Source organism: Myiozetetes cayanensis, unplaced genomic scaffold, assembly GCF_022539395.1.
Source record: "Myiozetetes cayanensis isolate MyiCay16 unplaced genomic scaffold, myiCay2020 scf20-37, whole genome shotgun sequence".
NCBI classification, from domain to species: domain Eukaryota; kingdom Metazoa; phylum Chordata; class Aves; order Passeriformes; family Tyrannidae; genus Myiozetetes; species Myiozetetes cayanensis.
In genome coordinates, this window is record NW_026087412.1 from 794,050 (window position 1) to 817,856 (window position 23,807).

At 54.4% G+C, this 23,807-nt stretch overlaps 1 protein-coding gene across 2 annotated transcripts in view; it reads right to left on the bottom strand.

Moving 5' to 3' along the window:
* Positions 1-23,807, bottom strand: part of PRKCB (protein kinase C beta) — a 97,440-nt gene that overhangs the window by 25,652 nt on the left and 47,981 nt on the right. For both annotated transcript variants that reach the window (XM_050317153.1, XM_050317152.1), the window contains exons 4-10: positions 22,724-22,835; positions 21,419-21,547; positions 13,480-13,636; positions 12,972-13,106; positions 10,828-10,924; positions 7,578-7,724; positions 1,745-1,918 (exon numbers count right to left, since the gene is read on the bottom strand). In XM_050317153.1, the coding sequence (XP_050173110.1) occupies positions 1,745-1,918; positions 7,578-7,724; positions 10,828-10,924; positions 12,972-13,106; positions 13,480-13,636; positions 21,419-21,547; positions 22,724-22,835 (951 nt within the window). The remainder of the gene's footprint in view (positions 1-1,744; positions 1,919-7,577; positions 7,725-10,827; positions 10,925-12,971; positions 13,107-13,479; positions 13,637-21,418; positions 21,548-22,723; positions 22,836-23,807) is intronic.

The window sequence follows — 23,807 nt, forward strand, 5'->3', positions numbered from 1 at the left end:
ACGGTTTGGAGATGTAAATCCCACTGCAGAGCCTGGCGTGGAGCTGGTGACACCCCCCTGCACTGGGCAGACAAGATGCAACTCCCAGGCTCCTTCCAGTGCCCTTCTCCTAATTAACCACCCATTTAGTCCATCCCCTGCCCGGCTCCATGCTGGGAACAAGCGGCAGTGCCAGAACAGCACCCACCCTCCCCACCCACCCCCTTATTAGACACTAGGCAGAAATCTGCCCCTGGGAGGGTGGGGAGGCCCTGGCACAGGTTGCCCAGAGAAGTTGTCACTGCCCCATCCCTGGCAGTGTTCAAGACCAGGTTGCACAGGGTCCCCATCCATGGCAGGGGGTGGAACTAAGTGATTTTTGAGGTCCCTTCCAACCTAAACAATTCCAGGATTCTGTACTTTGGTGATTTATCATCTCAATGTTGCTGCAGCTGCTGTGCCCCAGAGGGAATCAAGGTGACCAGTGAAGGCATAGCTCACCTGGGGACACCCAGAGAGCCCTGGCTCACACCCCTCCCTGGAGCAGGATCTGACTGGGATCTCTCGAGGCAGAGCACCCCAGGACATGCCAGCACAGTCACCTCTTGCCCTTCAGCCCCAGGCAGGAGCTCTCTCTCTCTCTTATTGCTAATCTTCACTTTTCCTTTAAAACACAGATTTAGGGCTCGTGTCTCTCCCGAAGCCGCTGAGCCAACAGCCTCGGCTGAGAATTGTGCTCTGGACTGTGCTCCCAGAAATCAGAGTGCTTTGTGCCAGCCTTTGATAATACACCCTGCTATACATTTTGATTACATTACAAATACGATTACTATTAAGCTACTATAGGGTCTGCCAGGAATAATCCCGCGCTGACTCACTTCAGATGCCAGGGAGATGCCGTGTGAAATAGCTGCTCCTGCCACATCCTGATTACTGTGCTGCAAAGCCAGGCCGCAGGCTTTAAACACACTCAATGTGTTTGGTAAATGAAATTTCTGGAATAATGTTAAAATGTAATCCTCCTGGAAAGCATTGTCATCGTTCTAAAGGACTCTGCTGATTCCCTCTCCTGGCTCCCGCTGGCACGTACCTGGACATTCTCATTCACAGGCTGCTCAAGGGCTGGGCAGGGATTGTGTTAAAGGTCCCCTGTCCCCCTCTCCACTCTTGACTCATCCAAACACAATCACATGCCACTGCAAACTGGATTTCCCGTGGTTTGGATTAGGTTTGTCCCTTTACTCAGGGTTCTGATCACAGGGACGAGTCCTGGGAAAAATTGCAGCACTTTGCAATTGAATCACAAGGGACGTTGTGGGCTGGGGGTACCTGAGGGGCTGGGAAATCACTGCTGACACCATGAACAGCTCCCTGATGAAAACACCTCAGGGGAGTGCAGCTACTGCACATTCCACTCTCATTTCACTCATCCACATTTTGTCATGGAGACACTTTTGCCAGAGAGCTGGACAAGCTGTGAGGTTGCCAAGGCAGAGAACACAGGGCTGCTTTGGCAAGAGCAGTGATGTACAGAGAATCAGGGAATCCCAGAATGGTCTGTGTTGCAAGGGACCTTAAAGATCTTCCAGTTCTACCTCTGCCATGGGCAGGGACACCTTCCACTAGACTAGGTTGCTCCAAGCCCTGCCCAGCCCAGCCTTGGACATTATTGCAATCCATTTGCCAAGAGTCATGCTCCCAGGGCTCAGGGTCCACAGTCCCTCCTGCCCCTTGCCCAAGGACAAGCTGTAGCAGCAGCACCTACCATCGTCTGGAAGCAGGAGTGGAGCTGGGTCAGGAATGGAGGCTTCCCAGAGAGAGCCAGGACGCGTTTTTCCACCATCGTGCACTCCACGTCATCATCCTGGATCACAACGTCCTTCTTCAGGATCTTCACAGCATAGAGCTCGTCTGTGCCCTTCCTCTCCGCCAGCATCACCTACACAGGGGGAGGATAAGTGCAGGATCAAGGGAAATGTGGATCTTAAATTCCTTGACCTTAAATAGTTAAACCAATGGCTTGCTTATTATCCTGTGGCTCCTGTTACAACCCTGAGAAGAGCTTCAGGTGCCAAACGATGCAGAAAGCTATCAGGGTATTGCCAAAAGCATTTAGGGACAACCAGTCTAATGAGTAACAAGTCTACTACTCCCTCACCACCTCACTGCCTGGAGGAGTCCAGCCCAAGGGTTTGCTGATATCTGAGCCCAGCTCACCCTCCAGCACCCCTCACCCCTGAGTAGGGCCCAGTTCAGCCCCCTTGGAGTGTCACCAGCACTGGGGGAGGGTGCTAGGAGTCTGAACACAGAATCCATCAAATTATAAACTGGTAAAAATATAAAGTGGAAAAGAGTGAGTCTATAGTGAATAGTAAGGCAAAAACCACACAATTTTCTCTGCCTCACCCTGCCCCCCAGCAGTGACCAAACCCCACTCTGTGCGGGTCCATCCCCCAGCCAAAGCCCCTCTCAGCCAGAAGAATCCCTCCAACCTCTCATTTCAAACCAGTCTCACCCATTTACAGGTTTATTTATTGCAATAAATGAGATTCACTGCTTCTGATGGTGCAAATCCCCTGGGTTAATCCCATCAGCCCAGCGAGGGTCCCCATCCCGACCCACCACGCTCCATCAGCCTAAGCTGCTCCTTGTGCTGCCAGCAACACAAACCGACTCTGAAACCACACTTTGCCTCCCATTTTCCCTCTCACACTCTCTCATCACATTAGATTGGAGCACTGGGTGGAAATGAATTGCTTTTCATTTGAAGGAGTCGGCAGAAATCCTCCAGTCACATTGGGAACAGCAGCTCGGGGGTTTTGGAAATAAATTATGTGAAGTCAACATCAATAGGGTGGAACTGAAATGCACTTCAGGCTGGGGCAGACTGGCAGAAGACACACAGGCGGCTCTCAGGATGACTTTTGAGACTCTAAGGACACCTGGATTAACCCTCTTGTGTTTCAGCCCTGTCAGAGCTGCCCAGGGCAGGGGTGGAGCCCCATCCCTGGAGGGATTTAACAGACTGTGGATGTGGCACTTGGGGACATGGGTTAGTGGTGGCATTGGCAGTGCTGGGGGAAAGGCTGGACTCGATCTCAGAAGGCTTTTCCAACCTCAGTGATTCTGTGATTCTATTCCATGGCACAGCCCAAGGACCAGGGAGGAGGCAGGGGCACAGCCCGAGGACCAAGGTCTTCATTCCCACCCCTGTGTTTGAGTGGAAGAAGCAGTGGGAGAGGGAACAGCCCCTTCCGAGCACGCGGCTCTGGCTCATCCCGGCGCTTGGCTGTGGCCCTGGGGAGCTTGGCTGTCCTTGACATGCTGCTTGTCAGGATTAGCTGGGAATGGCACTGGGGCTCCTCAGAGCCAAGAGCTCTGGAAAGGCGCTGACATTTCCATTTCCACCAGCGGGGCGGGGCTGCAGCGGTCACACACGCCGACTCATCCCTGGCAGGGCGGAACCGTGGGCTGACGGCGTGGCAGGGACCTCGGCAAGGATTTATTCACTCGCCGGAGCTTGAAAAACACTGTGAACCCAGAGCAGCTCCTTGTGCTGCTGGGATGGAACCCAGCAAGGCACAGGCACTGGGACCAGCTCTGCGCTTCAGCTTTTCCTTCTATCAATTCTCTGAGATGTTTGCAACAGCCCCTTGCACCACACACAGGCACGGACAGACGGACACCCTGCCTGCAGCCACGGAACAGGAACGACAGCACAAGGGGGAACAGCTTCACTCTGACAGAGGGCAGGGTTAGGTGGGATATTGGGAAGAAATTCCTCCCTGGGAGGGTGGGGAGGCCCTGGCACAGGTTGCCCAGAGGAGCTGTCGCTGGCCCATCCCTGAAGTGTCCAAGGCCAGGTTGGACGGGGCTTGGAGCAGCCTGGGCTGGTAGAAGGTGTCCCTGCCCATGGCAGGGGGTGGAACTGGATGATCTTCAAGGTCCCTTCCAACCCAAACCATTACATGTTTCTCTGCCAGGGCAGCAGACACAGCTGCCTCACGTGGAGTCTGCACCTCTGTCCTCCCTTCTGATTCTGCCCAAATTGAAATGTTTCGGTTCATTGCCTCCATTTATCACCATTTTTACACAAGTTGAGCTTTACAAGGTGCTGTACACAGGTGCTAAAACCAGGGCTGCTTTCTAAGTGATAAAAGCAGACAGGTTTTGCTGTTCAAAGTTGGTGGAAAAGAAGAAGCAACTGCTCCAACAATACAGTTTGTGGGAAAATTAACCCTGTTACCTGGGAGTAAGGGCATTATACACAATATTAGTTATATACAGACCTGCCCTGCTATCCATAACCCCTTCAGAGGAAAATTAATGAAACCAGGGAGCCTCTGAGTCTGGCATCTGCTGCTGCCCTGAAGGGACCTGGCGGGGGATGTGGCTCCCAACCCCCTCTGCAGTGAGAGGCAGAGGCTGGGTGGGTACCACCACAAACACAAAAAACCGCTGCAGGGCATCCACAGGCTGTGAATGCTTCATGCAGCAGCTTCCCAATGACACTGCAACCCCGAGCACAGCTAAGCCAGCCCTGCTTCGCTGAGATGTGAAAGGCAGAAGGGCCCTCCCAGCTGCTGAGACTCAGCCGGGTGACACACATGGGGGAGCGGTCGGCAGTGAGCTGTGTGCCGGGGAGGGCAGGGGTGGTGGAAACCACCCTCTGCTCTAGTCCTCAATCACATCTGGGCTGTATTCCCCTCTCCTGCATTAAAGAATCACAGAATCATTTAGGCTGGAAAAGACCTCCAAGACCATCAAGTCCAATTTACGAGTGATCCTCACCTTGTCCCCCAGCCTGGAGCACTGAGTGCCACGTCCAGTTGTTCCTTGAACACCTCCAGGGATGGGGACTCCACCACCTCCCTGGGCAGCCCCTTCCCATGCCTGACAGCCCTTTCCATAAAGAAATTCTGACATCCTCCTGATGTCTGGAGGCGTTCAAATACCAAGAGATGCAAACAGGCCAGTGCCCCAGCACAGTTGGTGATGCCCTGACCAGAGCCATGCACAGGGGGTGGCTGGTGACAGAGGGAGCAGGTACCCCACCTCACCCAGCTGTCAGAGACTGGGTCTCTGCCCTCCTGCCACACTTCACACAGAGAGGAGGCATTGCACAGCTTGAAGATTATCACAGCACACGAAAACTGTCTTCCCTTGCACTGGAATCCAGAACTGCAGCGGCCAAAGGCTCCACCCTGCTCAGCAAAACACCAAAAAACCCCCCAAAAGCCTGACAGCTCGAGAGCATGACAGATTGATTAGCTGCAAAAATATGAGCAAGCCACCTAATTTCATTTTCCTCTATTTATATTACAGCAAAGCAAACCCAGGGTGGGCTGTGCCAAGTGCTGCCTCCCTCCATGGGAAGGTCTCCCTGCCCGTGCCAGCCCATGGAGTGCTGCCACCAGCCACAGTCCTGGGGGCTTGGGGGGACTCACGGCCAGGGAAGCCCAAGGAAACCCCAGAGCACCCAGGAGCAAACAGGGCCACAGTCCTGGGGCTGAATGCACCAAGCCAGGATTGTGCACACCCAAGCCCCTGTTTTCCAAACCAGATCCATTTTCCATCCCCTAAACTCTGCTGCCTGGCTCGGGGGACCTTCATCTGCCAGCACACTCACTGGGAAGCAGATTGCATTATTTTCTTTTTTTTTTTTTTTTTTTTTGTGCAGAAAAAAGCTGATATTTAATTTGATTTATTCCTGTAATATAGAGTATTTGTTTGGGAATGCTTCAGCATAAAAACTGGAGATATTCTGAACGTAGAGAAAGCAAGTTTGTTAAACTCCACTGAGGCCAATACTGGTGCTCCTGACCTGGACAGCCTGAGTGCGGAGAGAGGAAAATACTGAGCAGTGAATGCGAGATCCTGATGCCAAAGAGTTAACAGAGAGAGACAGAGACTCACTAAAATAGAGCGATTCTAGTCCAAGAGCTCTCACAGCCAGCAGGGACTGGGAGGAGGGAGGCTGGCAGCAGGCAGCCAGCACAGCAGCAGGCAGTGCCAGCCCCAGAGAGGGCAGGACACAGTGCCAGCCCTGGAGAAGGACGGTGATGCCATGAGCACACAGCCTGGGCTGGGGGCCTGCAGGGAGCTCAGCCAGGGAGCTGAGCTGCTCTGGGCCCTCCTGCCCACTCTGGGCTCCCCTGCCCACTCTGGGCTCCCCTGCCCGCTCTGGGCTCCCCTGCCCGCTCTGGGCCCTCCTGCCCGCTCTGGGCTCCCCTGCCCCTGCCCTGCAGACAGCGGCACTCGCTCCATCCCTGACACGAGGCAGGTACAGATGCCCCTGTGTTGTGCCAGGCCTGCGTCCCCAGCAGGTACAGGTGCCCCTGTGCTGTGCCAGCCCTGTGTCCCCAGCAGGTACAGGTGCCCCTGTGCTGTGCCAGCCCGGCGTGCCCAGCCGGATGGTGGGGCAGGGGGATGCCTGCCGTGGGGAAGCGCAGGCACACGTGAGCGCGAGGCTGCCTCCAGCCCCAGAAAGCAATGGTGCTGTTTTAATTAGTGCTAATTAGCATATTTATAACATGCTGTTCCAGGGAACAGTTGCTGTCACACATTCCCTTACATAAGCCGGGAGCCGACTGAGGAGCTCGCTAATGTTTCTCCAATGTAAGGAAAGGGGGCGGGGGGGTACACGACGCACAGCTCCAGTCTCCAGATGCCAGCACGGAGCTTAAAAGGGATGAGGTGTTGGGAGGGAGGGAAAGGGGACACGGATATCTCTCTGTGTGAGCAGCACGGGCTCCCCAGGATGCCAACCCACAGCACAGGGGTCTGACGGCGAGTGCTGGGCAGGAACCCCAGGCTGATGCTCTGGGTGCCGGGGACCATCAGGACTTCCCTCTGTTTTCCACCTGTCAGAGGTGTTTCCATGGATCTCTGAGCTCTCTATCTCCAGAGGGGGAGCAAACACCAGGAGAGAGACAGGGACCTCCCCAAGCTCCACGACCATCAGGAGAAGGCTGGGAGAGGGAAGGGATGTCCCTGCTGCACCCCTGTGCTCAGGTGACGGGGGATCATCACTCCCCTGCACACCCTCCTCATCTTCACTACCTGCCTGTTGCCAGAGCAGTATTCCCTGCACTTAAGGGGGAATTCACTAATGAGAGTGGTGTTGGGCCAGTCATCACACCAGCAGACACCAGGCCAGCATCCAGAGAGAGCCACCCACCTCCTGTGGAGCCCCAGCAGCCCCTGGAGCACTGGGATCCCAAATGGAAATCATGAGAGAATTGGAAAGACCCCAAGAAAAATGAAGGCTCTGAATCACATAATTATCAGAAGAATGAAATTCTGTTACCACTCATACCCAGTCTGGGAAGTTAATTAAAATGTTCCCATATATTTGTAATTATTAAGAAAAAAAAGGCCAAACAAAAAAGAGCTTTAAAGACACAGCTCAGCCCCCCCACTTCCCAAAGTGGGGCAGATGGTTTTAGTGATGGTCTCATCAGACACCTCAGGTGTTCCCTGCTGTGATCCAGAGGGAGCCAAGCTGGGCTCTCAGCACCGTGACACCAGTGCTCCCAGTCAGAGCAAGGACAGGTCACACTGCAACAGACAGTGTCAAGAAGGATGGGGTTCCTCACCTTCCCAAAGCTTCCTTTTCCCAGCACCATCAGGAAGTTGAAGTCTGAAAGCTTCATCCGATCTCTGCTCCCATTGTTGTCAAATTTGGAAATGGCATTTCTTGTCTTCTCGTCCGCAGCCTTGGACCCGGTTCCGATCTTGGCTCTCTGCAAAGGTGGACGTGGCACAGGGAGAAAAGAAAGAACAGTACTGAAAACAGCAGGGAGAAAGGGTATTATAAACCCAGTGGATGCTCCCAAAATCCCACCTCAGTCAGCTCTTTCTCAGCTCAAGCACCACCCCGAGCTTTGGGAACCTTTTCCGTCAGCGTGACAGGGACAGCACCAAGAAGGGCACTGGAGGAGTTACCAGCCCTGGCACACAGCACTGATCAACTGCTTCCCAGTCAAGCCCTGCTAGAGCAACTGGGAACCACCTCTGCCCATTGTCACCCCTCTCCTCATGCCAGCAGGTAGCCTGCCATGCTGCCCTGCCCCATGCTCCAGGTCATCCAAAGCATAGAACATAGGCTTAAAGAAACTTTTTTCCTCAAAACAAGCTTCTGTCTCTCACCTCAGCAGAAAAGGATGGGTGAATATCTCACAGAATATTCTGAGTTGGAAGGGATCCACAAGGATCAAGTTCAGCTCTTAAGTGAATGGCCCATAGAGGGACTGAACCCATAACCTTGGTGTATATAAATATATTAAATAATATATATAAATATATAAAATAATACATATTTTTATCCAGCTCCACCTCCATTACTCCCCTTATGGGTCCCTTCCAACCTGAGATATTCCATGATTATATCTGATGTTGAAGAGAATCACACTCCTGTGCCAGTTCAGGTTGAACATAGGAAGTCCCAAATCTATTTGGAAGAGCAGAGAACAGACAGCCCCCCTCTCGCACCCCCAACCCCCTCACAATCACAGCTGCTCACTGAGAACCCCCACAACCCCCCCTCTTTAAACACCAAACCCCATCACTGTCCTGGCATCTCCTCCCCAGGCCAGGGGCTGTCTGCTGTGCTGAACCACTGCTTGAAAAAGCTATCTCCCCATTTATTCCCTTTTAATTTATAGAACTCTGAGGCAGTGTGAGGCCTGTGCCGAGCTCAGCCTAGCATGAAATTCCATTAACCCGATCCCGGCGGTTCAATTTGGCTGCTGCTGGCAGCCCCTCCAGATAGCACCTCACGGGTAATCTCAAGCCTTTGCTGCTGCTAATTGGTTCTCACAAGGTTCTCCCTGCTGCTGAATTCCCCACTCAAGGTCACCTGCAGCACCTATGAGCATCTGAGAAGCTCCTGCCCTGAAAAGCAAAGGAATGGTCCGTGGCAGTTCCAAGCAGCATTGGTGTGAGCACAGCTCTGCCCTGGGAAGAGCCTGGAACCCAAGGATGGGACCTGCTGCTGTCAGTGGAGCCACACACATCCTGTCCCAATGGGAAAATATTCACATAGCGAAGAGGAAATGAAGCCATGTCTCCCAAAGCATGAGGGGTTTCCTCAGAGTCATCTTTAGGCTTTTCCAGTGTCCCCAAAAGACAGGGATACCCAGACAGGCAACCAAAGGGCTCAGGTGACCAACAGCAGCTCTGACACAGCCAATCGTGTCCCATTGAACCCAACCAAATCACAGAATCACAGAATGATTTGGGTTGGAGGGGCCTTAAACATCCTCCAGAGAGGATGATCAAAGAAGAGGAAAGAGGGTTTTCATTTGGTCCATCCCAGCAAACCATCCAGCCTCAGGCACAGCACCAGTGACACCGGCTGAGCACCCGGCACCCAGGCCTGGGGGTGTCTTGGGGTCCCTCCTGAGGCTGTGTCTGAAGAGGGGCCAATTCAACCCCAGCCAGCCCAGCACCTGACCTGACATGCAGCACCACAGTATGTCCAGGAAGACCAGATGAGGATACAAACACAATGAGGCTTCCCTGATAGAGCAGGCTCAGCGTGTGGCTTAGCCAGGAGGGGGAAGGTCTTCCCAGAAAAGAGCCCAAAATAAGAGCTGGGGCAATGTAACAACCAGCACCCCCAAAGGGAAGGGTCTTGCTTCTGCTGTCAAGAGTCTCTAAGGTCCCTAAGTGAACACCAACGTCCTGTAACCTGTTTTTAATGCACTCCTAACACCTCCACAATCTCAAGACCTCTCTGAGGTTTACAACCGAAGCGTGCCAAGTATTGCTCACTAATTTTTTTTAAAAAAAGACCTTGACCTTCCTTATCCAACTCCATTTGTCACAGCTAATTTGCTACACCTGAATTTATGCAAGAGCAGCTGACATGCCCATCTCCCCAGCTGTCCCAGTGAGCGGAGCTGGCAGGGCTGTGGTGCTGGGATGCGGCACAGGCTCCACGCTGGGCTCCTCTCCCATCTGCTGGGATGTGCTGGCTGGGGCATGGCTGCAGGAGGCACAGCAGCACCTTGCTCAGGCTGTGGAAAGGGGCATGGCTCTGGCAGCAGCTCCACAAGCTTCCAGGCAGCTCTGTGTCACCCAGGCTGGCACTGTGCCCTCCCCCCAGCCAGGCTCCAGCACACTCCACTCCTCCCTCCCAGAAGCAGCATGAGCCATGGCCCAGCTGGAAGGGGATCCCCTGCCTGGAACACTGACTTCCTCACAAGGGAGGAGGGGAGACACAGCAAGGTGAGGGCACAGCTGTGCTTTGGCACCTCTGGACTGGGTGTTTTCTGATCTGTAGAAAACTCACCATCTGACCTCCAGCACACCATTTTAACACCACTGGAACATCATGAAATACAACAGAAGACAGTTGTTAGTTCTTTATAGAGCCAACAACCCTTGGTTGTAGCTAACTGTTGGATTAGAACTGTCTTTTCTTGTATATTCAGGAAAGTTGTACATAAATAAGATAAAAAAGGAAAGGAGAACTCCAGTCTCTGCTGCAATTATGGAGTTCATGCTGACAACCATAAGGGCAATTCTTTTATGTATGGCTCATTGCATGCAAGTCTCCAGATGTACCATGCTCATTCCCAAGGTTCTGGGGAGACTTTAGCTACACTGAGAAATGGCAAAGACCTGTTAATTCAGCAATGTCTGGATCAATCATTCAGCAAGATCTTCCATGGCTTATTAAGCAGTAAATAGACATTTCTCCTTGGAGCCTCTGTGGGGAGTTGGACCCTACTCCATGTTCCCTGAACTGCCAGGGAAGGAGCTGGCAGGGAAAGCCCCTCACCCAGGGCACTGCAGGCAGGCAGCAAGGAAAACCCCAGAGCCCAAGAAAAATCAATTCACCTCAAATTTCTGCCTCAGTTCCTCGTTTCCTTCTTCTCCCTCGGGAGGCACTGGGACGTTGAAATACTCCCCCTCCTCCTGGCTCAGCAGCTTAAACCTGGAGGGATAGGGAGAATGTCGGGTCAGGATGGCAGGTGGGCAGGACCACAGGCAGGACCTCACCTGTGCTCCGAGCATGGCATCCAGGTGAACCTTCCCCGAGGTCAGAAGACCCCCCCAAACCATTGCCCTCAGCAAGCCCCAGGCCCTCACCCAGGAGGAGGGATGTTTCTGGGTCCCTCACTGTACTGGGGACCCCCTCAGCCCAGGGAGCACATCCACTGCCTGCTGAGGCGGGCACACAGAGCACTGACGTCACTCCCAAATGAATCCTGACCCCAAAACCCACAGACAAAAGCAGGTCTTTCTGGTGATGGTCACAGGCACAGGCGTGGGCAAACCCCCCCTCCATCAGCTGCCCCCCAAGGACAGCACGTGGAATGTGCCAGTGCCAGGCTGGTGCTGCCAACCCTGAGAGCACAGACAAGATGCTCCTCTAAAGAAGGAAAAAAGCTTAAGCAGCAATTACCAGAAATCATGGAAATGCCACTCAGATCCGAGGCATTTCACCCCACGAGGGGAGAAGCCCAGCTCTGGCAGCAGAGGCTCTGCAGCCAGGAGGGTTCTCAGCTGGGTGTTATCCCAGAGGCTGCTCCGAGCAACAAAGCCCTGTCTGCATAACACAGGGACAGGCTCTGCCTTTGAGCTTGTTTTCTCCATTAACTGCAGTTGTTTAGATATGAAATATAGATCAGAGCTCGTGCTCCTTCTCCAGTTTACTTCAACCAGTGCCGTGACAAGGAAAATTACTTAGATCTCCACTTACATGGTTTTTAAAAGGCTGGAAAACGCTCAGGCTTTGGGCTGCGTCAGAAGCCAGCAGCACATGACACACATGCACCCTTACAGGTGACTGGGAATTTGGGGGGAAGTGACAGCTCCCTGCTGTTTTCCAGAAGAGGAGCCATGTCCCCATCAGGGTCTGGTTGGTGATGAGGAGGCTGAACCCTGGCACGTGTCACTGTGCTGTACCAGGTGCTGCCCACCTCACCGGGGGCAGGAAGGGGCTGGACAGTGACAGGAGCACCCCCAGCTCTGCCCTGGATGTGCCAGGGTGGGGGCAGTGGGTGCCTCCTCCAGTCCCCTCATGCATTTCCCATCTCTCTCTGGGTACACAGAATGCCCAATTCCTCCTCCTCCTCCTCTCCATTCTCTGCTCAAAGGGAGACGCATCCAGCTTCTATGGTGGGAAAATACAGTCTGGGGCATTCACTCAGCTTGTGAATGCAGATTAATAACGTGCAGGGGTTGGTTTCCAAAAGACATCTAATATCTCTTTTCAATTATTACACTCGCCATGGACAGGTAACAGCTCTCAGGCACCAGTGCCCGGGGAAAAACAGGGAAATAAGGCACTGTGTGTCCTGCTGGGGGAGATAAAATGAAAATGGAGAGACCCATTCAGGGGTGTTACAGCCCTGCTGTGTTCATCACTCGTGTGCTAACGAGCGTTGGTAATTACACACTTTGGTGGTTCCTCCTTGGACTGAGCCGTGCCCCCCGCACAGGCACTGCAGCCCACGTGCCCCAGCCAGGAACCACAGCTCCAGGGTGTCCCCAGCACCACCCCCTCACAGCCCTGCTCTCCCACGTGCCTGAGGCAGCCACAGAGCCTCCCTGGTACAGAAACTGAGGGAATCCAAGCAGAAAAGGCTGGAAAATGCTTCCTTGGCGGATGATGGCAGGCGATGCTGGCTCCTCCCAAAGCCCACGCAGTGAGAGCCCCCAGGAGCACCAGCCCCTCAGGCAGAGCAACCCTGGGGCTGCGAGGGGAGTCTGGGGCAGGGAAAAGCCCCACAGGACCCCTGAGCAACCCTGCAGGGAGCAGGAGGACACACAGAAGGGACTCCTCTGGGCACCCCATGGACACCACAGCACCAGCCACCCTCTCCAGCCTGAGAGGTGGAGCAGCACCTCACACAGAGCCAGGACAGGCGGGCCTGGAGCAGGAGGAAGCTGGCACGAGGGGCTGCCACGTCTCTCACCCCTACAGACCACCCGGGCTGCTTTCTGCCCATGGTGTTTCTGAAACAATTACATCTTACCATCCATCCACTCCTGACTTCTGCAGCTCAGAGATCCCAAAGGACAAGGAGCCCATGAAATCATTCCTGCTGGTCAGATCCCAGTCCCAGATCTCCACAGACAACCGCCTGTCTTTGTCCGCCTCTTTCAGTTGGCTGGAAGAGAGCAAAAGGGACGGTTTGATCCTGGAAGGTGTTGCCACCCCACCCTGTCCCTCCACGCTCTGCAGGAATACAGATGCAAAGTGAAAGGATGGTCCCTGGTGCCTGTTGAGGTCTCCAATATTTAATTGCCCAACCACATCCGACTCACACGGAGAGCACAGAGTTCCTGCCCGAACACTCAGCTTTGATCGGGTCAGGGCAGAGGTCTGAGTGTTTCTGAGTCACTTACTGAATAAAAAGAATCATTTCTCAGTCAAATCAGTTCAGTGCCTCTGAATAATTAAATCAGAGCAAATACAATCACAGTAATTCTCGGGGGTGAGAAAATTCAGTTTAGAAATTTAAACATTTTCCTTGTACTTACAATTTAAATGTCTCGTTCCACTCAGGATTCAGGGAGCACTTGATAGTTTTGGTCTTCTGTTTGCTTTCGTTTTTGGGGTCAGGGATTAGTTTAAGCTTCACGTAGGGATCTGACAAGCCATTAGGGTCCATAGGAACTAGGTTTTTAGCATCTCTTACTGGGGAAGAGAAAAAGGATTAAATTCAGTATTCCAACTATAAAAATACCCGACAACTGACAACTTCCCTGCGTGCCAAGAGTAAGTGTGAAAATAGTGATTAAAACCAGAATTAAACTGGCTCTGTGCAGACATGGGCACTGCACGAGGAACAACACGATGAACGCAGAGCAAACGCAGCTCTCGTGGACGGGGGAGGCTGAGGGGTCGACTCAGGAGATTATTTTTACTTTCTGATTGGATGATTTTTTGTTTGCTCTCCATTCTAAGCAGTTTCAAGCCAATTTGTTTCCTCTTGCCCCTTGGGAAGCAGTACTGCAATGATTTGGTGGGAGCACGGGGATGGAGCTTTCCTCGGAGAGTGGAAAGAGCAGCGTTATCAGCCACGGGCAGGTGAGGGCAGGGACCCAAAGGCACAGTGGCCACATCCAGCACCAACCTCCCCACTGGGCCCCCTCTGGCTCAGCTGCTGTGGCCCTGAGGGAGCAGGGGGATGCCCACAGGGCAGCATCACCCTGGCTCTGGGAGCTGAAGTGTCTCCTCCGGGAAGCAGGAGCAGAGAGGGGAGAGCCAACCTGAGATGACTCGGTTGTTTGTAATTGGATTGCAGCTTGGGCAAATTAAATACAACCAGGCTGAGCTGAGGCTCTTTGCCCAGATTAAGTCAAAAAGGGTCTGTCTGCCAGGAGAAGGGTCTTATCTTCCCTCCAGCCAGAATGGGGATATCAGAGATGGAAAGACTGATGGAGCCAAGCTGTAACCTGTGGAAAAGCTGTTTCAAGGAAGCCCAGAGCAGAGTCCCCCATCCCCCAGGCCCAGTGCACACCCCAGGGCTCAGGCATGGAGGGTTGTGCCATGTTGGGAACAGGAACCCAGTGCTGGCTGAAATTCCACCAGATCCCACCAGCAGCTCCACTGTGAAGGCACAGCTCCACCCTATAATCCCAAGGAGGAGGAGCACAGGACTCTGTGTGTGGCACCACAGGACAGCAGAAGAAACTGTTAGAGTCAGAAGAGTAAAAACAATTGCCCACTTCCTAACTCACCAGTAAGGCACTTCTGATGAGGTTGGGAACCAGAGAGTTGAAAATCAAATTAATGCCCCAAAATCTGCCATCTGATGCCGTCCTGCCGAAGCACTGCCCAATTTCCAGATCCATGGAATCAAACTTGTAGCCAAAATGCAAATCTGCATTTATAAAGGAGCTCATTTATCAAACGTGACAGCCCTGACAGCAGCTCGTGAGACAGGGAGAGGCGAGAGCCTGCTGGGAACCACCGCCTGCCACGGCAGGAGCCAGGCAGCCCCATCCATCCTGCTGCTCCACATGCTCCTCAGGCTCCTGGGCTGAGGCAGCTGCAGGAACCAGAGTCACCTCTGGCAGAGAGGGAAGGAATGACTTCATCCCTGACAGGGGTACACAGTGACCTCGCCAGGGATGCTGTCATAGAATAACTGGATCCCAGAACAGTTTGGGTTGGGAGGGACCTTACAGCTCATCCAGTGCCACCCCCTGCCATGGGCAGGGACACCTTCCACCAGCCCAGGTTGCTCCAAGCCCCTTCCAACCTGGCCTTGGACACTTCCAGGGATGGGGCAGCCACAGCTTCTCTGGGCAACCTGTGCCAGGGCCTGCCACCCTCACAGGGAAGATTTCCTTCCTAATTTCTATTCTAACCCTGCCCTCTGTAAGTTTAAAACCACCACCCCAGGGCTCCCTGCCTGCACCCCCCCCAGTGCCAAGGCACAGGGAACAATGCTCCCAGTGCCCTGCTGAACCAGGGCCTCTCCAAGCCCTCCCCCTCAGCTCCTTCTGCTTTTTATCACCTTCCTGGCCTCAAAATCATCATGAAAATGTGGTTTCAGTGCCCTTGCCCACCTGCAGCACTCAGCTGGGGGAGCCTCAGGGAAAGGGGGGACAACCACTGCCACTCACAGGACCATTAACACTGGGATGTTGTGGCACCAGGCACCACACAGTGCCCACCCTGACGCCAGTGCCTGGAGCAGGACAAGGGGCACAGACTTTGCTGGTGACCATCACCCTCACCTGCCCTGGGGTCAGCAGAAACCACTGAGGACCCTTCAGACCTCCTGTGTGAGCAGCAGAACCAGCCCAGGGCTGGAAGAAGCCGCTGGCTCTGGGGTCTCACACCAGCCAGTGTCCCCTCACTGGCAGGAGATGCAAAATGATGTCACACGGAACGAGCTCCGACTCTGCTCCGTGTTTCACCATCCCAACAGCCAACACAGCATCCTCTGGAGACTAATGAACAACCCTCCATCGTTTATCAGCCCGTCCTTCGCTTCTTTAAGGAACAGGAGAAGTAATTCCTGACCCTCACAGTTAATCAGTTTATGCCCTGAAGCATGAGATTTGATTACCTCATGTTATTATCTCAGCGTGCAGACCTCAAAATTTCATTAATGGGAATAATTTTATCTATTCATTTAAAAAAACAAAATGCTTCTGCTTGACCTTAAGAAACTTTCTAACTTTTCAAGCAGAAATCAACAATTAAGTGGAGGCAAAATAAAAACGTGAAGCAGCACAGCAGTGATACCTCACAGCAGGAGAGCTGTGCTCCTTCCTCTCCAATGTTTATGGAATTTATTTGACAGTTAAATTTGATGTGAAATAGTTTTACATCTGTCATACCCTGACAGTTTTGTGCATCATTAAGAAGTAGTAACATCATTATTAACAGTGATGAGTAAGAATATTACAATCCCATTTAAAGCAGGACTTAAATCACCGTGGGTGCCAAGTGCGGCCAAGGAGATGCCACTGCGGTCTCAGGCCATGGGCAGGATGAGGCTTCCATAAGTCTTGGACCTCCCTGGACTAGGAGGCTTGTGGGGGCAGTGGTGGCAGTGCCCACCTCCTCCACACAATTCCCATGGCAATGGGGACACCACTCCACTGCCGTGGGAAGGAGGTGTCACCTGCTCTGCCTTGCAGGGCCGGGGCAGGCAGAGCTGGGTCAGTGATACCTGAATAACTTACTGTGCAAAATTTGCAACAGCTTCCTAACAAGTGATTCAGACAAGAACCAAACCATTCCAGGATCCTATGGCTCTATGGAAACCCTTCCAAAGCCTGGCTCGCTGCAAGGAGAGGTCAGAGCTCTGGCACCTCATCCCAGCCTGCCACTTCTCTATGGCCGTGCCAGTAGCACCCTCAGTTCCACAGGTCTTGGATGGGATTTTGGAGAGGGAAAGGCTCTGGGGCTGGCCTGCAGCACTCATCTTCCTCCCTCCAGCAGCACACACCATCCCCAGCCAGCAGCAGCCCCACCCCAGTCAGTGCCCAGCACTCAGATGAACACCCTCGTGAGTTAAAACATTTAATTAATGCTCTGATAAGAATATATTTGCACATGCTCATACAATGAAAAAGGCACAGGACTCATTAGGGCTGCATCTGCCTGGGCCGGTGATTATTAATTAACACACTTCCAGCTCGTTTATCTAATCACAGCATAATTGGTTTCAGTTGTGGTCAATGCTTTCCTTCAATCAGCTCAGTAAACAGTGATGCTCCGGTCCCAGCAGCCCCTGCCACGCTGCAGGAGCACCAGGGGCTTGGGCCCGTGGTGCCAACGAGGGGCTCAGCTTTGCAGGAGGCACTGGGGGCAGTGGCACATTTCCAAGACTCTCTCTCAAGAGAAGAGGGAGCCCAGCATGGTCCCCAGGCTCAGCAGCCCTGGCACCAGGACAGGGCACGCTCTCCTTCACACGCTCACGGTCAAAGCCCCTGGACACACTGAGGAGTTTCCATCGCCCAAACACCCCCCGACCCCGCGGCATAAACCCAGCACAGCTTTTCTGCCTCTTCATCCCTCACAGACTCTCTGTCTCTTAGGTCTTCCCTTGTTCACACCATCACTTCCCTGAGAGAAGAGGCGAACACGTGATGGATGCACCGACACGCCACGGGACGGATGCACCTCCCACCCGCGGTGGGAAGAGCCCGCTCCTGCCTGCGGGACAAGAGCCACACAGAGTCCCCAGAGCAACTTCCACCTTGGAGCAGCAACAGCTTTAATGGACTCCCAGCCCAGCCTTCACGTTCTCCCACTCCTCCATTTCCCAGACTCAAATATTCATGTCCCTTAATACGACAGGCTCAGAATAATCTGCATTCGGAAGCTTTTCTATTACAGAAGCAAAAATGCTCAACGCCTTGATGACACTTTAATTTGCTGTGATTTCCCACTTTATTCCTCAGTCTTTTCCCACTAATAAGACACTTGATCAAAGCCCAGAGCAGAACATGGACTGTGAACATGCATTTGCTCCTGCCCCACCTCACTTCTCCCTCCCGCACCAGGGGGTTCAGAGACCCACAGCCCACATTCTAAATATCAGGAAGAAATTCTTCCAGGGTGGGCAGGCCCTGGCACAGGTTACCCAGAGAAGCTGTGGCTGCCCCATCCCTGCAAGTGTCCAAGGCCAGGTTGAATGGGGCTTGGAGCAACCTGGGCTAGTGGAAGGTGTCCCTGCCCATGGCAGGGGGTGGAACTCGATGGGCTTTAGGTTTCCTTCCAGCCCAAACCATTCCAGGAGTCAGTAGTTCTATGAAAATCCATGTCTTCCAATGGGAGGGAAAGATTAGCTTTACAAATAAAGGAAAAAATCGGAGTAAGAGAAAAGAAACCCACAGAGCTGAACAGCATCCAGCACATTCCTGTTACATTTGCCAGGCGATGAAGAAACCAAAGCACCGAGCGGGTCCGTGTTGGCCGTGCCCATGCTGCCACCTGCAGGCACCGGCCCTGCCTGCCAGCACTGCCCTGCCAGCCCTGCCAGCTCCTGCCAGCCCTGCCAGCCCTGCCCTGCCTGCCCTGCCTGCCCTGCCAGCACACGGCCACCAGGGTACCTCTCAGACTTAGCAGCTGGGGTCCTCTCTGCCATGGGAAAGCTCCAAAAATTCCTGGGCAAGGGTCTCCCCACCTGCTGCCACTGCCAGTACCTGTTTTTCCCTGTGCAGCAGGACCAAGGGGGGCTCAGCCCCCCAGCCAGCACTGCCTCTCCACCCCTGCCAGGCTCAGGGGGCTCCACCACCCACCCACCGCCCATCACTGCGCTGTCACTCCTGTTCTCGACAGAAATCCACCCCCTGCCCGCCCCAAACTGAAATTCCTGCAGAAAACGTGTAAAGGGCATTTTCCACCAGAAATCTGTTCAGAGGAATCCTGGCTGCTGCCTCCACCCACTGCCTCCCTGGGCTGGGGCCCCATGGGGCAACTCTCCAGCTGTGTCCCCCTGGGATGGCCAAGGCAGATCCTGCAGGAATTGTTTAGGCTGGAAAATCCCTCCAAGATCATTGAATCCAACTGATCCCCCTGCTAAGGCCACCACTAACCCATATCCCCAGGTGCCACATCCACAGGGCTTTTAAACCCCTCCAGGGATGGGGACTCCAACCCTGCCCTGGGCAGCTGTGCCAGGGCTGGACAGTCCTTTCTGTGAAGGAATTTTCCCAATATCCAACCTGAGCCTCCCCTGGCACAGCTGGAGGCCGTTCCCTCTCCTCCTGTCCCTGTTCCCTGGGAGCAGAGCCCGACCCCCCTGGCTCCCCCCTCCTGTCAGGGAGCTGCAGAGCCAGAAGGTCCCCCCTGAGCCTCCTTTTCTCCAGGCTGAGCCCCCCCAGCTCCCTCAGCTGCTCCTGCTGCTCCAGCCCCTTCCCAGCTCTGTTCCCTTCCCTGCACACGCTCCAGCCCCTCAATGTCCTTCTTGTAGTGACAGACCCAAAACTGACCCCAGGATTCGAGGTGGCCTCACCAGTGCCCAGCACAATATGAGGTGGCTCCATCTCCCACGGGCTGGGTGCCCACCTGTGCTCTGGGGGGCCAGCTGAGCTCCCCAGTGTCCAGCCTCTCCTCTCCCAAAGCACTCCCACTCCTCCAACAGCTCCACAGCAGAGCTGGAGAGCTCAGCACGCTTCCCTGCCTTCTGGAAAAGCCAACAGCTGACATGTTTTCACCAACACCTCCATAAAGGGCCAGAAATAAAACAGCCTTTCAAACCCAGTGGAAAAAATGAAAATCCAGCTGCACAGAATGAGGCCAAGGGAGCTCCTCCCCTGCCTCCAGAGAGGTGGGAACACAGTGCCAGGGAACCCACAGTGCCAGAGGGTGAGCTCTGTGCCCCACTGGCATCGATGGAGGCTGGATACCAGTCCCATCTCACCCCCAGGGGGAACCACAGAATCACGAAGGTTGGAAAAGACCTCCGGAATCACCAAGTCCAACCTTCAAGGAAGCAGCCTGGGAAGCAAGACTTCTGAGAAACAGTTCTGACTGGTTCACTGACACTCTCCTTTAAGGACAAACCAAACAAAAAATAAACTAGAAAATCCTCCACAACTTTTTTCAATTTTTCAATAACATTTTAAGCAACTTGGTATTTTTTTAAAACACTGATGGCTCTGTAGGCCAGAAGGATCCTGGCTCTCCTGCACACTCAGGAGTGGATCACACCTGAGTGCCTCCTTACATGTGGGTGAGGTGACCTATGCCACCACCTGCCCACGCTGGGGCACCTCCCGAGGCTGTGCCCATCATGGCTCACCAATCCCCTCAGCCCCCCATCACCCGGGGGGGCTGGCTGGGGTCACCCCTCCCTGAGCAGAGCAGGGGAGGTGTGGGGGAGCTGGAGCCCTGCTGGGTCATGGCAGTGAGGAGCCAGCCTGGAGCAGCAGGACCTGGGCAGCCCCCGCTCTCCCCAGGGGACCAGTGCCCATCAGAGTGACGAGGAGCAGCACGGGATGCACGGAGACAGCCCCATCCCACGGAACCCAACCCTGGGGGTGTCACGGCATCTCCCGCTGAGGCAGGGCGTGGGAAAGCAGACTTCTCCCAGGGAGCCACCTGGAGCCGGTGGGATGATGGAGAAGGATCCGGGGTTGCCATGGATGTCCCAGCCCGGTGCCCACTCAGGGGCACTGCAGGGGGCACTTCCCATCCTACGGCTTTAACTCAGCCGGAATAACCGCGACAGCTTGGCTGCCCCTGCGGAGACCCAAACGCCCGGAGCTGCCGCTCAGCAGCGAGGGCAGGGACCTCCCTCCCCACCAGCACCGCTCAGCAGCATGGGCAGGGACCTCCCTCCCCTCCAGCACCGCTCAGCAGCATGGGCAGGGACCTCCCTCCCCACCAGCACCGCTCAGCAGCGAGGACAGGGACCTCCCTCCCCACCAGCACCAGCTCAGCAGCATGGGCAGGGACCTCCCTCCCCACCAGCACCGGCTCAGCTTCCAGGCAAACCCCAGAGGGACTGGCAGTGCCGTGCCCGTGGAGAGCAATCCCTGCCTCCAACCCCTGCCCCATGAGACACCCACCACCAGCACCCAACAGAGCCACAGCTCTGGCTTCACAAGGACACAGCTTAATGTTTTGGGGGTCGCTCCCAGGTCGTGGGGGAAGCAATACCTTTTGGGAACTCAAAATCTGGGTGGCAAAAGTCCTAAAAGATGGGATGGTTTGAGGACTGTTTTGAGATTCCCACCGAGACCTGTATGTGCCCAGGTACCATCAAACAGCAGGGAAGTGGTGTTCACCACCACACAGACAGCAGGATAGAAACACCACACTTCCACACGGATAGTTAACAGGAGGAACTCTCTACTCCCCCTTCCCGGGGTCCTGTGAATGCTGAAATTTCACAGCATTTAAAAAGCAGTTTGAAAAATCTGTAACAGTCACAGAACCCCTGGAGGCCCAGGCAGGCTTTGCCAGAGGGCAGGTGCTGCCAGGGGAGCTGTCACACACACGTACCTACGACGGTGAGCACGTCCTTGTCGATGTCCGCCCGGATGTATATCCGCCCCCGGCGCTCCGTGTGGTCCGTCCCGCACAGGCTGGGCACGTTCATCACGCAGCGCTTGTGCACGTTCATCATGCAGGCTGGGGGACACAGGGGACACTCAGCACCCCGTCACCGCTGCCACGCCTCACGGGGCGCTCAGAGGGGTGGGGAGCACCCATCCTCCTCCAGACTGGGATGCTGTGAGGGGTTCTGGGATAAACGTGCAGCAAATGGACCTTCAAACACAGTCAGAGACTCTGCAGAGCCCTGCTGGGACATGGGACCCACTGCCAGCAGCTCTGGGTCCTGCCTAAGAGACCCCAGGGCTCTGAGCCCATTCTCTAATCACTGGAGTTTTGCTGACTCATTAAAATTTTCTTCCATCACACCCAGGGTACAATGCTGGACTCACCAGGAGCCCAAGAAGGGACAATTAAAATTACCTGTGTATCTGTATACAGATACACAAGTATAAAATTTGATATATGTAACACAGATAGATATAAATACTTGTATTTCAAAGCAATCCATTTCCCCTTGCTAAGATTCCCAAGGAATACACTGTTCCCACAACAGCCAAGCTTCTCTATTCCTGAGCAAGGAGCAGCTGAGCTTGCTGCTCCTGCTGGCAGTGCCAGCACGCACTGCGTGTCCCAGGCCCTTTAAATGGAATGTAGAGGATTAACCTGCAAAGTTAGTGATTCCATCCTCTCCCTCTGCTTCCACTGCCCTGTTTTGTCCTCTCTGCGCAGCAATTCCCCCCTGGCAGCGCCAAGCCCCGGGAGCGGCTGCGGCAGCACATGGGCACGGCCACACGGTGTCACTCGGAGCCAGGAGAGCTCCGGGGACCAGAGGGAAACAGCGAGGGCGCTGCAGGGGGACCGTGGGGGGATGCAGGGGAGGATGTGGGCAGCAGGAATGCTGCAAGGATGCAGCGGGGTGGGGGTGCTTCCAGAGGGGATGTACAGAGGGGATGTACAGAGGGGATGCTGCTGCAGTGGGATGCAGGCAGGTTCCCCCCCAGCCCAACACCTTCCCTCTCCCTGCAGCCATCGTGGGGATGCCCCACACCAGGTGAGAAGGTGCCCACTCGCGCCCCTCGTGCCCCCAGCAGCCCCATAGTATGCCCTGCACCAAGGCCAGAGGGAACGGGCTCTTGGCTGCAGCTCAGGTGGGTTGGGAGCCCCTGCCCAGGACCTCGGGGTGCCACAGCCTCCCATGGGGTGCCAGAGCCCCCCTGTGGTGCAGCCAGAGCCACCGGGGCCATCACTTACTGTCACATTTCATGCCCTGGTGAATGAGCCCGTACAGCAACGACCCGCAGTGGTCACAGAAGGTGGGGCTGGAGTACGTGTGGATTTTGAATTTGTGCTTGCTCCGGGGATCCTGGGAGGGAAACAAAGGACAAAGATTATAAACTTACATCAGATACTGGCAAGGCACCCCCGCTCTGCCCATTCCATGTGCCAGCTGGCTCTGCAGGTGCTGCTAATGGACTTCAGTCAACTGCCCCCGACTCGTGGGGACCTTTTCCAGCAATCACCAGGATCCAGCTTTATTCCTCTTTATATGTGTTGCCATAACAATGAAAAAGCAATGCATTGGCTTGTGTGGGGATTTATTCTTTGTCAATAACTCGGTCTGAGCGTGGAAAACACCAGGTGAAATTGGTAGGTACGAACCAACAGAAGGGCTGGACACTGCCCAACTTCCACGCAGAGCGGGACAAACCCCCCACGATTCCATCTATATTAAGCCTGCCCAGGAAACATCTCTGTGCTCCAGTGCCAGCCCTCCCCAGCATGATCCCAGGGATTCAAGCTGCTTGGGGGATACTTTAATATTTTGAGCTTTCTTAAAAGCAAGGGAAGATTTTTCTGAAGCAGAGTGTGCAGACCCAGAAGAGCCCAGTTTATCCCATTATTCCTTGTGCAGGCACCAGGCAAACAGGGCTCCTGGGGCTCCAGCAAAGGCATTTAAAGCCAAACAAACTCAAATCGTAGAATGCTGGAAGGACATTGAAGATCATCATCCCATTCCAACCCCCTGCCATGGGCAGGGACACCTTCCACCAGCCCAGGCTGCTCCAAGCCCTGTCCAACCTGGCCTTGGACACTTCCAGGGATGGGGCAGCCACAGCTCCTCTGGGAAACCTGTGCCAGTGAAATAACCTCCAGAAGGAATAACTTGTCAGTCAGGAGATAGGATGAAGCACTGAGGCAAAGCAAGGACTTGGTATTTCTTGGTATCTTCCATGCATGAAAATACAATTGTGGAAGACCAGGAGAGCCTGGAGCAGCTGGGCTGTGCAGAGGAGGGCTCTGGGGCTCCACACCTCTGGGAGCAGCACACGCAGGC